The 13,414-nt window shown below is 49.1% G+C and overlaps 1 protein-coding gene across 3 annotated transcripts in view; it reads left to right on the top strand.

Moving 5' to 3' along the window:
* RGS9 (regulator of G protein signaling 9) overlaps positions 1 to 12,484 on the top strand; it is a 70,598-nt gene extending 58,114 nt beyond the window's left edge. For all 3 annotated transcript variants that reach the window (XM_004459469.5, XM_004459470.5, XM_023589066.3), the window contains 2 exons: positions 10,081 to 10,538; positions 12,056 to 12,484. In XM_004459469.5, coding sequence (XP_004459526.1) covers positions 10,081 to 10,538; positions 12,056 to 12,209 — 612 coding nt within the window. In that variant the 3' untranslated portion in view covers positions 12,210 to 12,484. The remainder of the gene's footprint in view (positions 1 to 10,080; positions 10,539 to 12,055) is intronic.
* Positions 12,485 to 13,414: the final 930 nt, after the last annotated feature.

The raw sequence follows: 13,414 nt of genomic DNA, 5'->3' as shown, positions 1-13,414 counted from the left end.
TCCTGCTGGTTGATCTAGTGTGGCCTAGGCTGGCATGAGTGGGGTGATTCTGCTCTGATTTGCATGTCTCTCATCCTGAAACAGGCTAGCCTGGGCATGATCCCTTGGTGATGGTATAATTGCAAGGGAGTGAGTGGAAAAAACACATAAGACTTATTAAGGCGTAGTAGTCTCATTTTATTGGCCAAAGTCTCATTTTATTTGGCCAAAGCACACAGTCTCATTTTATTGGCCAAAGCAAGTTACAAAGCCAGCCTAGACTCAATGAGTGGGTGAAATGGACTCCAGTTCTTCAGTGAGAGAAATTGCAAAGTCTCATAGCAAAGGACATGGATACAAGGAGAGGTGAAGAACTGAGGCCATCATTGCATCAATGACACAAATATATACATGATAAAAACCTGTAGAATGAGTTATAAGGTACTAGATAAGGTGCTGTGATAGGTGAGATGGGGATGTGTAGATTAAGACAGATGAGCAGAGAATGACAAAGAGCTGATCATAGAAAGAATGTGAGCTAGACAGGGAGAGCTTTCAAGGCAGAGGGGACTGCATGGGAAAAGGCTTGGAATGAACTAAATGGAGTGTGGTGGATGAAGAGGAAGAGGAACAAGATGAGATTAGAGAGAGGTGGAGGGTCCTGGTCATTGAGGACCTAGAAGGCCATTGTAAGAAGTTTATGGTCATTGGTTTCATGTTAGTTAAATTATTCCAGCCCCAAATAAGGAAGCTTACTCTCTTCACTTTTACTGCAGTCTAGAGACTAGTTTACACTGGGAAAAACACCAAGAGATATGCTTTGTTCATCCCTCTTTTGAACAAGGTTGGCATTCCCCAACTCTGGGAGCGTACCCCAAGCAGAAATTTCAGATAACGATCCACTGTAAACTGAGTGACATAAGGAGAGGAGTCATATCCATCTCATTTACCACTTGGAACCCAATGCATAAGACGTAGCAGGCTCTCCATAAGCATATATCACATGATGAGAGAGTGAATGAATGAATGAGTCTTGAGTTTGGAGAAGGCCTCCTGGGCTCTTGTCCTGGATCTCCCTCCAGTTGTGTGGTCTTCAGCAAGTCACTTAACCCCTCTGTTTCTTCATTTGTGAAATGAGGTGTTGGGACCAGATCCACATTCTCAAAACGGACTTTGTAGACTCCAGGGGTACCCAGCCTGGGGCATCCACTTTGTTTGAAGATTTGGAATGGGAGGAAAGTTAGGTATTTTTTTAAAATTTCATATTAAAATAATCATGAATATATTATGAAATAGAATGCAAAATGTACATGAATTTTTTAAGATAAAATTGGAGACATCAAAGACATTTCATGCTTGGCTGAGGCGGATTCAGGCTTTGCCCTCAGACTCTTGGGGAGAATGTTTACTCAGCTCTCCTGCTGTTTGGCCTAGTTTGGTGGGTAAGTTTGAGAAGCACAGAGCCAGAGAATATTTGCTCTCCCTTCTAGTTACCTTGTAAGAATTAGGATTATACACCTGGAAAAATGGTGGTGAGGTGGTAGGGGGTGTCAAAAACATCCTGAATCCTTCAGGGCACAGACTGTCTTGTTCATCTTTGGCTCACCCATCCACCATCCCACTCTCCAAAGCTTCTTAGCTTTGGGCCACACACATCATAGATATTCCACAAGCACTGATGGCACACCCACTCAGTAACAGACACACAAGGGGCCCACATTCTGATGAGAGACACTAGCACGCCAACAAAGAAGGGGATCATTTTTTATTGGATGAATGTCTAAATGAGCCTGTCAACATTAGACATCTATAGGGAGGAAGATGATAAGTGACTTCATTCTTGGAGGGCAGTAGTCAAGTACCACGGAAGTATTTTAAATACGTGTTTTGTGTAAGAATGAGTGGTGGGTGCTATGGTGGATGTGAAAATGAACAAGACTGTTGCTGCCCCCAAAGGAATGACAAGGATGGCTGTAGCATGAGGCAGAATGTGATCAAGGCTGTGAGGTTTACAACATGCTTGAGGAGTGCAGAGATGGGGAGAACTGTTTTGCCAAGGGCTCAAGTAAGCTTTGGGGAGGAGGCATGCTCGAGGTAGGTCTTGAAGGAGAGGAGGGTTTCTACAGACAGACTGGGGACTGGCCCTGGCCATGTCTGATGGAGCTAGCCTATACAAACCCTGTGGGGGCTAGAAAAGGTACCTCTCCAGACAGCCAGCCCTGTGGCACCTGATAGGAGTCCAAGCCCAGGTGCCCCTCAGCCTGGTGCCCCTGAATAGGGCACTGCTTGCACAAGTGTTTGGTGCTCTGAGCACAGGGCCCATGGAAAGGGTGAGTGAGAGGCAAAGCAGGAAGGGTGGGTTGGAATTGCATCATGGAAGGCCATACATGGAACATGGACTATTTTCTGTAGGCTACAGGAGGTGAAAAGGACCTTGGACTTGAAACCACAGTTGAGCCTTGGGAAGTGGGTCCTGCCAGCATCATATTCCTTAAGTACTTTTTCCCACCTCGTCCCCGATTGGTTTAGACATACCTTCTCTGGCTTTCCTTGCACCCTGCTCATGCCTCTGTCTATTAAAACAATCATCCTTTGTGTCTTTTTTTCCCACTGGACTGTAAGACTCCTAAAAAAGGAAGGCTGTGAGCCCTGAGGGTCAGATGCAGTGTGCACATGTGGTTGGTACTTGCAATCTTTGATGGGCTTCAGCAGACTGAAAGGTGAGGAGTCTAGCCATGAAGACTGGGTCTCTGGTCTCTATGAAGAGGAGGGTCTGAATTAGAAGAGTGGGTGCAGAGAGAAAAGGAGAGATGCTAGAGGCAGAATGGATAGGACCTGACCACCAATAGGGTGCTGTGGGAGGTGGCCTTGAAGAGGACCCTGAGGTTAAGGTAAGAAAAGTATGGAATATAGAAAGAAGACTGTGCTTTGTGGTAGTGGTGAAAAATATGGAATATAGAAAGAGGACTGTATTTTGTGGTAGTGGTGGGGATTGCACGAGGAAGGTTTTGAGCATCGAGTTGAAAACGTATACACCATTCATGTAATAAACATTTGCTGAGATCTTTTTATGTGCCAGACATTGCTAGGTTGCAAGGACCCTCAAGGAGCTCCAGCCTAGAAACAAGGCAAACATATATTCTAGTGGTTATCAGTGCTCCCCTAGAGGTACAAACAATGTGGAAGGAGAGTGTTGAGGAGCGGTCAACCAGTTGGGAGGCACTGGGCACACTGGACCTTAAAGATGGAATAGAGGTTGCCAGGTGGAAGGCATGCAGTTGTGATTATTATTTATAGTCTCTCTACTTCCATAAAGGATTTGAAGTAGCATATAATATTAAAATACTATATGATGGAACCTCCAAATAGATGAAAAAGAAACAGTTTTAAAAAGTAGTGCTATATACAATATACTAGGATAAATGGGGTGTTGAAACTGAAAGTTAAATTTTTTTTTTTAACATTAAATTTTGTTCTAAGCTTTCTAGCAACTACCAAGCAAAAGTGAAACAGATTGGTTTTAGAATTCTGTTGTGAGGTGAAACAAAGCATTCAAGTTCTTCGTGACCTACATCCTTCCACCCACTCTCATCCCCTACAGGAAACTGACAGTGTGATTTTGGAAAGAGAGATTTCTAAACCATTTCTGTTCTAGGCATGGATGATGAAGAACTGCATAAAACAGACAAAAGATCCCCTTTCATGGAGTTCTAATTTCATCTTCTAAAGGAGGGATTACAGAAATAGATAATAAGTGCTTTGCAAATAAAGCAGGTTAGAAGGATTCTGAATTATGGAAGAGGAGTTACTTTAGATGGATTCACCCACATGGAAGTCAGTGTTGATGCTTCGAGAGTGGATGAGACCTCAAGGGAGAGAGAGGGGACAGGGCGAGAAGGCTAAGAGAGAATTTGAGGAAGGACACTTTTTAAATGTGCAAGAGAAGAAAGAGAACTGCGTATGGGGAGAGAGAGTAGTTAGAATGAATCACTGAGGAGGTAAAGGGTTGGCATGAGCAAGAGGTCAACAGTGTTGTGGCAGAGACAGTTAGTGCTCACTAAATATTCCAAGTGCACCCTTCCATTTCCCAGCCTCTTGTGCAGTTAGGTTAGGGTCATGTGACTCGTTCTGGCCAATGGACTGTACTGAGGCTAAGAGCTGGTATTCCACCTCCATCTCTCTTCTCAGTGCCATGGAGACCTTGAAGTCCACATCATTGTCTTTCACATAGCACAGCCAGGAGACACAGGAGGCCACCTGGCCTATGTTGGACTTTATGTGAACAAAGAATGGACCTTTATTATATGAAGTCCCTGAGAGATTGGAGTTATTGCAGTATAGCCCATTCTGTCCTGACTACTTAAGTGTCAGAGTCTGAAGAGTTGAGTACGTTGAGGATGAAGGAGTGGCCATTGGATTGAGCAATTAGAAAATCATGGGAAACATTTGAGTGGGTGATTTCCATGGAATAGTGAGGATAGAAGCCAGATTTCATGAGGATAGGGGAGAATATGTTGGCCTCAAAGAGGGGAGGCAGTGAGTGCAAATGACCATTTTAGGAAGTTCTGGGATGAAGGCGTAATAGAAGATGGAGGATCCAGAGGAAGCATTTTTAAAGGACAAAGCAACACAGATATGTTTGCTGAATGAGAGGATGATCCTGAGGAGATAAGGAGGTGAGAAAAGACAGACTTGATAGGGAAGGATTGGAGGAATTTGGAGGGGGTCATACCAAGAACAAGGTGGAAGGGGGCAAAAGAGTTCATTCTCTGATGTTGCAACTCAGAGAGATTTTGAGGTGGCAAGAAGGGAACCTAAAAGTGCTTGGTTGGAATGGAGCCAATCTTCATAGTAAAGTAGAATTTGAGACTTTTTCTTAGAGCATGGAAAGTGGGTGATGGCAGGAGAAATATTCTTGACATTGCTGTGAGGCAGTGAAGACGTGCTGGTGAGCCATGTAGAATGAGTGGAAAGTTGTTGAGTTGTGAGAGGGAAGAAGGGTCCCATTTCTTTATCCAGAACCTTCTGTATGTTTGAGGGTGGGATACAGAGTGATCTACATTCCAGGCAACATTTCTGGGAAATCTTTGGAATTCCCAGCAACTTTGTCACTGGAAATGCAAGAATAAGAGAAGGGTTGACCCCCAGATATCACTGACAGCTTTTGATGATGAACTTTAAGAAACCCACTTCCTATCACCTCTTATTCAGACCAGCAGCAGCACCGGGTAGGTCCTTAAGTGTCCCTGAATGAAGAAATCTCTGTAGTAGTCTCTATTGTGCCATGCCTTTGGGCACCATTTTAATTTAAGTCCTTTATGCCATCATTTATACAACTTAATAAAATCCTCTACCCATGTGGTCCATGTAACTACTCTAGAATAAAAATTACTCTATAAGATACCAGGATATCCTTTGTAGAATTTTCCATCTTAACTTTTAGGAAAAAAAAAATATATTGATTTTGCTGTGAGGGTTAAGTGAGAAAATACAAGAAAAGAAGTTAGAACCATGCCTGGCATATGGTAAGTGCTCAATAAATGCTATCTGCCATTATAATCATTATCAACATCATCGTCATCATCACCACTACCACCACCATCATTACCACCACTGTGATCATCATCATCATCACCTTCCCCATCAGTATTATCATCTTCATCACAATTATCACTATCATCCCTACCACCACCAACACCATTATTATCCCTGCTAACTTCATAGTTGTAGAGTAGCATGTGCTTTTTTCTATCTGTCAGTGTTACCCAATATAGTGACTCGTTATTATTTAAGGCATTTCTTGGGTGTGTTTAAAACATTGTTACCCCCAAACCATCTTAATTCTCTGTCCTCTCAGAATCTTGTAGTGTGGCCCTCCAAGATTTCCAGGGAATGTTAGGGTATATTTGAGGGGTGTGGGGTGGAAGTTGATGTCATATCCTTTGTGTGCAGCTCCTAGGAGAGGGCTAACCAGCAACAGGGTAGTAACTCATCAGTCCCATGGTCCTGAATTTCATGAATGAAGTCAGGTCATTTCTAATTGGGAAGGTCTTGTTCTGAACTGTGTCAAATGGTCTTGGTGATAGAAGAAACCAAGTGTTCACTCATGGGTTTATCCTCATGGGGCCAACCTTATTACTTTGCTTTCAGACGGGGTGGGGGAAAAGTAGTGGGAAATAACTAGAAGAGGGGACCGTGTACACTGCATGCCAAACCTGAATGTGGCCCTCTCCTCACCTTCCTGCTCCCAGGAAGTAGGACTTCAGATGGCCACAAGGTCTTTTCCAAATTCATAGCTGGTTTCTGAGGACACAGAAAAGGAATCACATCTCTATGCCCATCTGCTTTGCCTTCTATTAAAAAGGCTGTGATTGTGTTATCAAGCCAATACACCTTCTCCATTTCATGCTCCTTTCCCCCTCTTTTGATTCCCTTGCACAATAAAAAAGCAGCATGCACAAAAACCAAGCCTTTCTTCACTGTGTCTCTGTTGTGTTGCATTTCTTTGCCACGTGTCTTGTATGCCACTGCTTTACTGCTTCACAATGGGCTGGGTCTCCAAGCGCAAGGGAGAGGCCCCTGTGAGAGAGGCCAAGGAGGGGATTCATGCTTCCCCAGTGAGAGTGGTTATAACCTCCAGGGCCAGTTGGGCTAATGGCTGTTTGCCCAGAAGAAAGAATCATCTCAGTCCAGGTAAGTGAAGCAGTATAGTGACCACCTTCCTTGCATGTCATTCATTCCCCAAATGTCAGTCTGGAAAAGAGATTATGCTGGTGGAGAAGTCGGTGGGGAGAAGAGACAAGGAGAGACAAAAAGGTGGAGGAGGGCACAGAATTTGGGAGTGTGGTATGTGGAATAGCTTGTCCAGTCACTAGCTGTATGATATTGAGTAAGTTGCATCATTTCCATGAGCTTTGCCTTTATTATCTGCAAATTGGGGACTATAAGAGAAGTTTATCACAAATTCTGAATAAGTGGAAATCAATTTAATGAGCCAGAGGGCTCATTAGCCAATTTGCTGGAGTAGGGAAACATCAAAGCCTGCCCTTCCTCTCTTGACAAACCTCATTTCCCAATTTTGATATTCTGATTCAGTCTCCTGGACCCCAAGTCCTGTCCCAACCACAAACACAGTGGAATGGCAATGTGGGTCAGTAGAAGAAGCAGAGGTTTTCGGTTGTACAGACCTGGGCTAGGGTTCCTGTTCAGTCACTGTATTAGTTGTCCGTTGCTGCACAACAGATTTTTCGCAGCTGTCCGGTGTGACTTGGCTGGGTTCTTTGCTCAAGGTCTCATGCTCAAGGCATTGGCCTGGCTGTCTATGTTCTTATCTGGAGGCTCTTGAGAAGAATCCACTTCCAAGTTCATTCACCTTGTTGGTGGGATTAAGTTCCTTGTGGTTGTAGGACTGAGGGTCCTGTTTCCTTGCTGGCCATTAGCTGGGGGCTGGTCTCAGCTCCTAGAAGTTGTCCACATTCTTTGCCATGTGGCTCCCCTCATCTTCAAAGCCAGCAATAAAGGATCTCTCCATTGCCAAATCCCTCTCTTGCTTCAAATTTCTCTGAACTTCTCTCGCTGTTTTCTAGACCCAGATTTAAAGGGCTTATGAGGTCAGGCTTTCAAAGTCAGCTCCGCCTTATTGCATAGCCCGATTGAGGGAGTAACTATCCCATTGCAGTCACAGTTCAGGCCCACACTCAGGGGAAGGGGCAAGGAGTCCTGGGGGTCGCCATAGAGTTCTGCCTACCCCAGTCACTCACTAGTCTTGAGAACTGGGAAGGGTAATGAGCCCTCTTGGCCTCGGTTCCATCTTCTCTCATCTGGGGTGGTTGTGAGGATTCTCAGGGGGTCTAGCACCTCCGAGATGCTTACTAAATTCTAGTGTCATACTTATTCACTTGACAGTAACCAATATCACAAACTGGACGACTTCAAACAACAAAAATTCATTGGCACACGGTTCTGAAGCCAGAAGTCTGAACTCAAAGTGTTGGCAGAGCCCCACTCCCCCCAGAGTCTGTGGGGCAGGGTCTGTCTCGGGCCTCTCTCCTGGCTTGCAGTGGGAGCTTCTGGGGAGTCCTCAGCATTCTCTGCCTCAGTTGGCACGTGCCTTTCTCCCGTCAGCTCTGTGCTGCTTCTCCTCTTCAGCCACATAGGATTAGGGTCCAGCCTACTCCAGCAGAATCTCATTTGAACTTGCCTAATTCCATCTGTAACAACCCCATTTCCAAATAAGACCACATTCTGAGGTACTGGGGGTTAGGACTTCAACATATCTTTTGGGGGGACACAATTCAACCCACAGCACTTCCCTATAGAAGAGGAAGTGGCTAAAAGCATAGGGCAGAATGGCTCAAACTTACTGCAGGTAGTAATGACATTGGGCATTGGTTAGAAAATGCTTTCCTTGAGTCTCAGCCCATCAATCTCCTTCAGCAGGTCTGGGGTGGAGCTGGAATCTGCATTGGTAAGGAGCACCCCATGGTTCTGATGTGGGTGATCTGCAGGCCACACTGAGAAATCCAGCTAGCAGTTATGAGTTGGCGAGCCCAGTTCCAAACCTGCCCATCATCCCCAGCCACAGTCAGTTGGGGAGTCACTTGGCCTCTTGAAGCATTAGAACCCCTCTCGAAAATGGGGATAATAATAGTTAGCTGCCTCACCAAGTGGCTCTGAGGAATAGAGGAATAATCCAGGTAACGTGCTCATCCAGGGCATGACATTTGCTAAGTTCTCACTGGGGTTAACAATAATGAGAGTTACCACAGTAGTAACCCAGTGGTCCAGGCCGTGGCCTTAGCTCTGGCTTTCCTGCCTGTGAGCTTCTGAGCAGTGGCTCTGAGGTGCTGCTGCAGAACAGGATCTTGCTTGAAGTTCAGGATGCTGCTGGGGGCTGCTGCAGATACCCCAGGCCCAGCCCTCTGCAGCCTCCCTGTCTTTCTCTTCCTCCAAAAGCAGTTTTAGGTGCATCTGCCCTTCCCACTCCAGGTTGGGGCCAGCACCCTCGGGTGACCCACAATCAGGCCATGCCCTGCAGAAGCCAACTTCCTGCTTGTGCTCTGGGCTGGCAGTGCCTGCATCCAGGGGCACGCAGGTCACTCTGAGCGGGATGTGGGATGGCGATGGCAGTTTCAAAGACGTTGTTCTTCACTGAACACTTTCCAATTCTCTCTTGGAGGCAGCGTTGATCCAGTGGTCCCAGAGCACCACCACCTGCCCCCTTCCCCACCCGGGATCAGAGCAGGCCTCCCGCTCTGTCCACGCTGGCCTTTGATGTGGCATGTGACCGCAGCAGGCTTCCAGGAGGGGATGTGGCAAACACAGGGTGGTGGACCTGTGTGTTCTGCAAAGGGGCAAGAGGTGGACAGCAGAGGGCCTCCCTGTGAACGCCTCGCTTTCTCCTCTCAGCGAGGACAAAGCTGTCCCCGGCTCCGGCAGCTGAAAGCATTCCAGATTCACCACTTCTGCTGCGTGCTGGGGCACGATGGCCCGGGATGGGGGGTGTTTACATACCTTGCCCTTTTCCATGGGGGTCCCCTCCTTGCCCTGCAGTCCTCATTTCCTTTTTCCCAGCTCTCCCAGCTTCCGGGCTCAGCCTTTCTCCCTGGCCACCCTGCTCTGCCCCGGGAGAGGCCATGGAAGGTGCTGGCACCAGTGGTTCCGGAGGTGGGGGGTCAGGTCAAGGTGGGGGTCGCATGTCTGCGGAGCACCAAGGCATGAGCTGGGGCTTCTTCTGCCCCACTCCGTGCTCCGTGAAAAGCGTTAGGTGGACTCCAGTCCTTACGCTGGGGGACCAAGGCTGGAGAGGCGTGATGGGTACTGCGTGCTGCGCATGGATCACGTGGGCACGGTTGATGAGGGGCTGATTGGGAATTTCAGTTTGGCTACACTCTGGGCCTAGAAGATCCGTTTATGCCCCGGGGCCCTGCCCAGGGCTGGGGACCACGGCCAGGGCTTGGAGGGCTTTGGGTGCCTTTTTCAGCTCCCCAGAGGCAGCCGTAGAAGGCGTGTGCCCCGAGCGCAGGAAGGGGGCGGCGCTGTCGCCGGGGTCGCCGGGGCCCCACCGCTCACCACCGCGCTCTCTGCTTTCCTTCCTCACAGCGGGGCCAGCACGCCGCCCCCAGCCCGCACCTGACCGTGTACACCGGGACCTGCGTGCCGCCGTCGCCGTCCAGCCCCTTCCCCTCGTCCTGCCGCTCCCCGCGGAGGCCCTTCCCCTCGCCCGGCCGCTTCATCCGGCGGCCCAGCAGCGCCGTCTGCCCGTCGCCCAGCAGGGCGGCCTTGGAGGGCCCCTCGGGCTCGCCGCCAGGGGCGCCCTGCGGAGCCGCCGTCGACTCGGAGCTGAGCCTGGGGTGCCCCCTGCCCCTCGCCCGGCCCAGGGCCCCTGCCAAGGCCCGCGCGGCTCTGGCCTTCGGCAGGTTCCTGAGACGCGGCTGTCTGAGCTCGCCCCTCTTTGCCAGGCTCTCCCCCAAGTGCCCCCCTGTGCCCCACGGGAAGGTGCAGCCCCTGGGGGATGGGGGCCAGCAGCTGCCACGGCTGAAATCCAGGAGAGTACCCAAGTAAGACCCCGAGGGGGCTGTGTGAGGGAATGGGAGTGTGTGAGGGAATGGGGGGGGGGGTGTCTGTGAGTGGATGCGTGTGTGTGCGTGTCTGTGTGCGGGGTGGCGTGTGTGCATGCAAGTGTCTCTGTGTGTCTGTGAGTATGAATGGGTGTCTGCATGGATATGCGTGTGCAGCGAGGCCCTGTCATGTGACCACGGCTTCAAGCTGGGGGCAGGGGGCAAGGAACGAGCAGATTCCACAAACAGGCTGTTCAGATCACTTGGCCCCAGGAAAGTTCCCAGAAACTCAGGTGTTTCCTTCCCCCTTCTCCCTGAGGAGAGGGAGCAGATGTGTTTCTTTTCCCTCTTTTTTCCCCCTTCTGTGCTCTTCCACCCCACCCCCCACCCCTTCCTAAGAATGTTAGTTCAATAAACTCATTGACTTTTTAAAGGGCAGGAAAGATCAGTGACAGCAGAGGGAACTGTAAACGATTAGTTGCACAGGGCCGGGGGCCAGGGCCTCCAGCGCCCCTTCCCCACCTTAGGCGCCCTGGCCCCTCCCCCAAGGAGAACTGCCCACCTCCTTTTGCATCTGCATGCACACACACAGTCTCTTAGAAGAGCTTGCAGCGATCCTGCAGAAGATCAGGAGCTTCTGTGAAAGGGGAAGTGCCTGGCTCTGCCTGAGAGGACCCCTCCAACTCTATTTTGGGTGGTCCTGTGAGCCTAATATCTGAGGACCTCAAGTGCCCTGAGGAACTCCCTGGGTGCAGAGCACAGTGGCTTTGATGGGCGCGTCATTGTCTCTGGCCCAGTGGCAGAAAGAAAAGTTGCAGAAGATGCCAAACTTAGGCTTAGCCCCACCCGCATTTGGTTGGGGGGAGGCAGTCAGGGGCACCCCTGCAAAATGCTCCTGTTTGGTCCTGAGAGAGCTGGGAGAAGGAAGACTCCAGGCAGAGGCCTTTGGTTGCCATGGATACCTGAGGACAGGGGCCTCTGCTGTGCAGAGGTCTTTACCCCTTCCTGTGTTGTCCGTTGGGGAGTGGGAGAGTGACTCTGGTGGCTGCAGGAGAGAGTCAGGATCCAGTGTGAAACAAGTCAATTGACTTCCCAACTGACCTTGCTGAAGGAATGTTCCAGCTTTGTGACCTTCTCTGGGCCTTGCACAGGCCTTCTCTCGGGGGTCCACATTTCCCTGAAAAGTATTTAAAGGGAATAAGGATTAAGAACTGGCATGTCCTACAAGGACATCCTGAATTTATCAAAACCATAAAAATTCAAGCCCTTTGAATGTGAAAATAAGGCATCTTTGGAATTATCATTAATTCAGCAGGAAAATACTCATCACCCCAGTCCCTCTCTGAAAGGGATCCGCTGAACCAATCACGGCACACACAACTTTTGGTAAATTGTTGCAGGGGAAACTCTTGGTAAACGCACCTGGTGCGCAAATCTTCTCCAGGGACGTAAGGGTAAGGCTGGGGATTTGTGGTCTTCCTTGCCCTACCCTACTTGCTTTCTTCTTGTACCTGAAGCTTTTTCCAGATCAGAATGGATGTGCCTATGGAGAATGGGGCCTGCTTGATGGACTCAGAGGAGGACACCAGGACTGGAGAGCCAGGCGACCGGGCCGCAGACAAGGAGGTCATCTGCCCCTGGGAAAGTCTGGCCTTGGGGAAAGCTGGCTGAGCCAGGACCAGGAAGATGCTTCCTGCAGATTCCAGCTCCACAGAGGCTGGGTGGGGCCACGGGACATGCTTGCTCTTGAACCAAAGTGCATTACAATCATATCTGGGGCTGGGGGGACAAGATGGGGTGCATTATGGGGACGCATGCTCCAGCTTGGGCTCTCAATGGCCAACTCTGTCCCTCCCTCCTGACCTCCCTCCCTTGGGCAGAAGAAAGGCATGTGGACCAGAAGACTTTCCTTGCTGCCTTAAGACCGATAAAAGGTTAACGTGTGAGAGCCTCTTTCATTGGAATGTTAATGTGTGTCTGCTTTTATTAAGTGTTCTGGGTAAAAGGGACATTGGGTCAACTCCAAGAACACCCTCTCTCTCTAAGTGGGTGTGTGTATAATGCTTTTATCATCTGAGCTGCCCAAGCAGAATCTCACCTCTGGCACCTCACAAGAAGGGGGCCGGTGAGGGGTAGCCCTGGGAGAAGTCTCCTTAGCCTCAGGCTGCCATAATAAATGATCACAAACTTGGCTTAAAATAGACAAAAACAGACAAAATTTATCCTCTCACAGACCTGAAGGCCAGAGCCTGAAATCAAGGTGTCTGCAGAGCCATGCTCCCTCTGAAGGCTCTAGAGGAGATCTGTCCTGGCCGCTTCACGTGCCGGAGGCCCCATGGGGTCCTTGGCTGGTGGCCACCTCACACCAGGCTCTGCCTCCATCTTCACAAGCCTTCTCCTCTCTGCCTGTGCCTTCTCTTCTTTTGTCCCTTACAAGGACATTTGTCAGTGGATTTAGGGCCCATCTGGATAATCCAGGTGATCTCTTCTTGAGATCCTTAACTTAATTACATTTGCAAAGACTCTTTTCCCAGAAAGTTCACATTCACAGATTCTGGAGGTTAGGACATGGACATATCTCTTTGGGTGTCACTATTCAACCCCCTATGGGCAATACCAGGTGTGTTGGTGCAAATCCTCTGAGAGGCAGATGTCAAGATGAAATTAGAAGGGGCAGGGAATGTATTGGAGGAAACACCTGTGAAGGAGAAGGGCCTGAGAAGTGGGGAGACCCTTCAGATCATGGGGAGGAGAATTGGGTGGGGAGAGACTTAGATGGAGTGCAGGGAAAGCAGACACTGCAATGCCTAAATAGAGCCACTCATTGAAATTCTGCAGAATCTACTCCACTGGCTCACAAGAGTCATCTAAGGATA

This window comes from Dasypus novemcinctus, chromosome 21, assembly GCF_030445035.2.
Source record: "Dasypus novemcinctus isolate mDasNov1 chromosome 21, mDasNov1.1.hap2, whole genome shotgun sequence".
Lineage (NCBI taxonomy): Eukaryota > Metazoa > Chordata > Mammalia > Cingulata > Dasypodidae > Dasypus > Dasypus novemcinctus.
The sequence above is the reverse complement of the archived record's forward strand: the minus strand, read 5'-3'. Positions and strand labels throughout refer to the sequence as shown.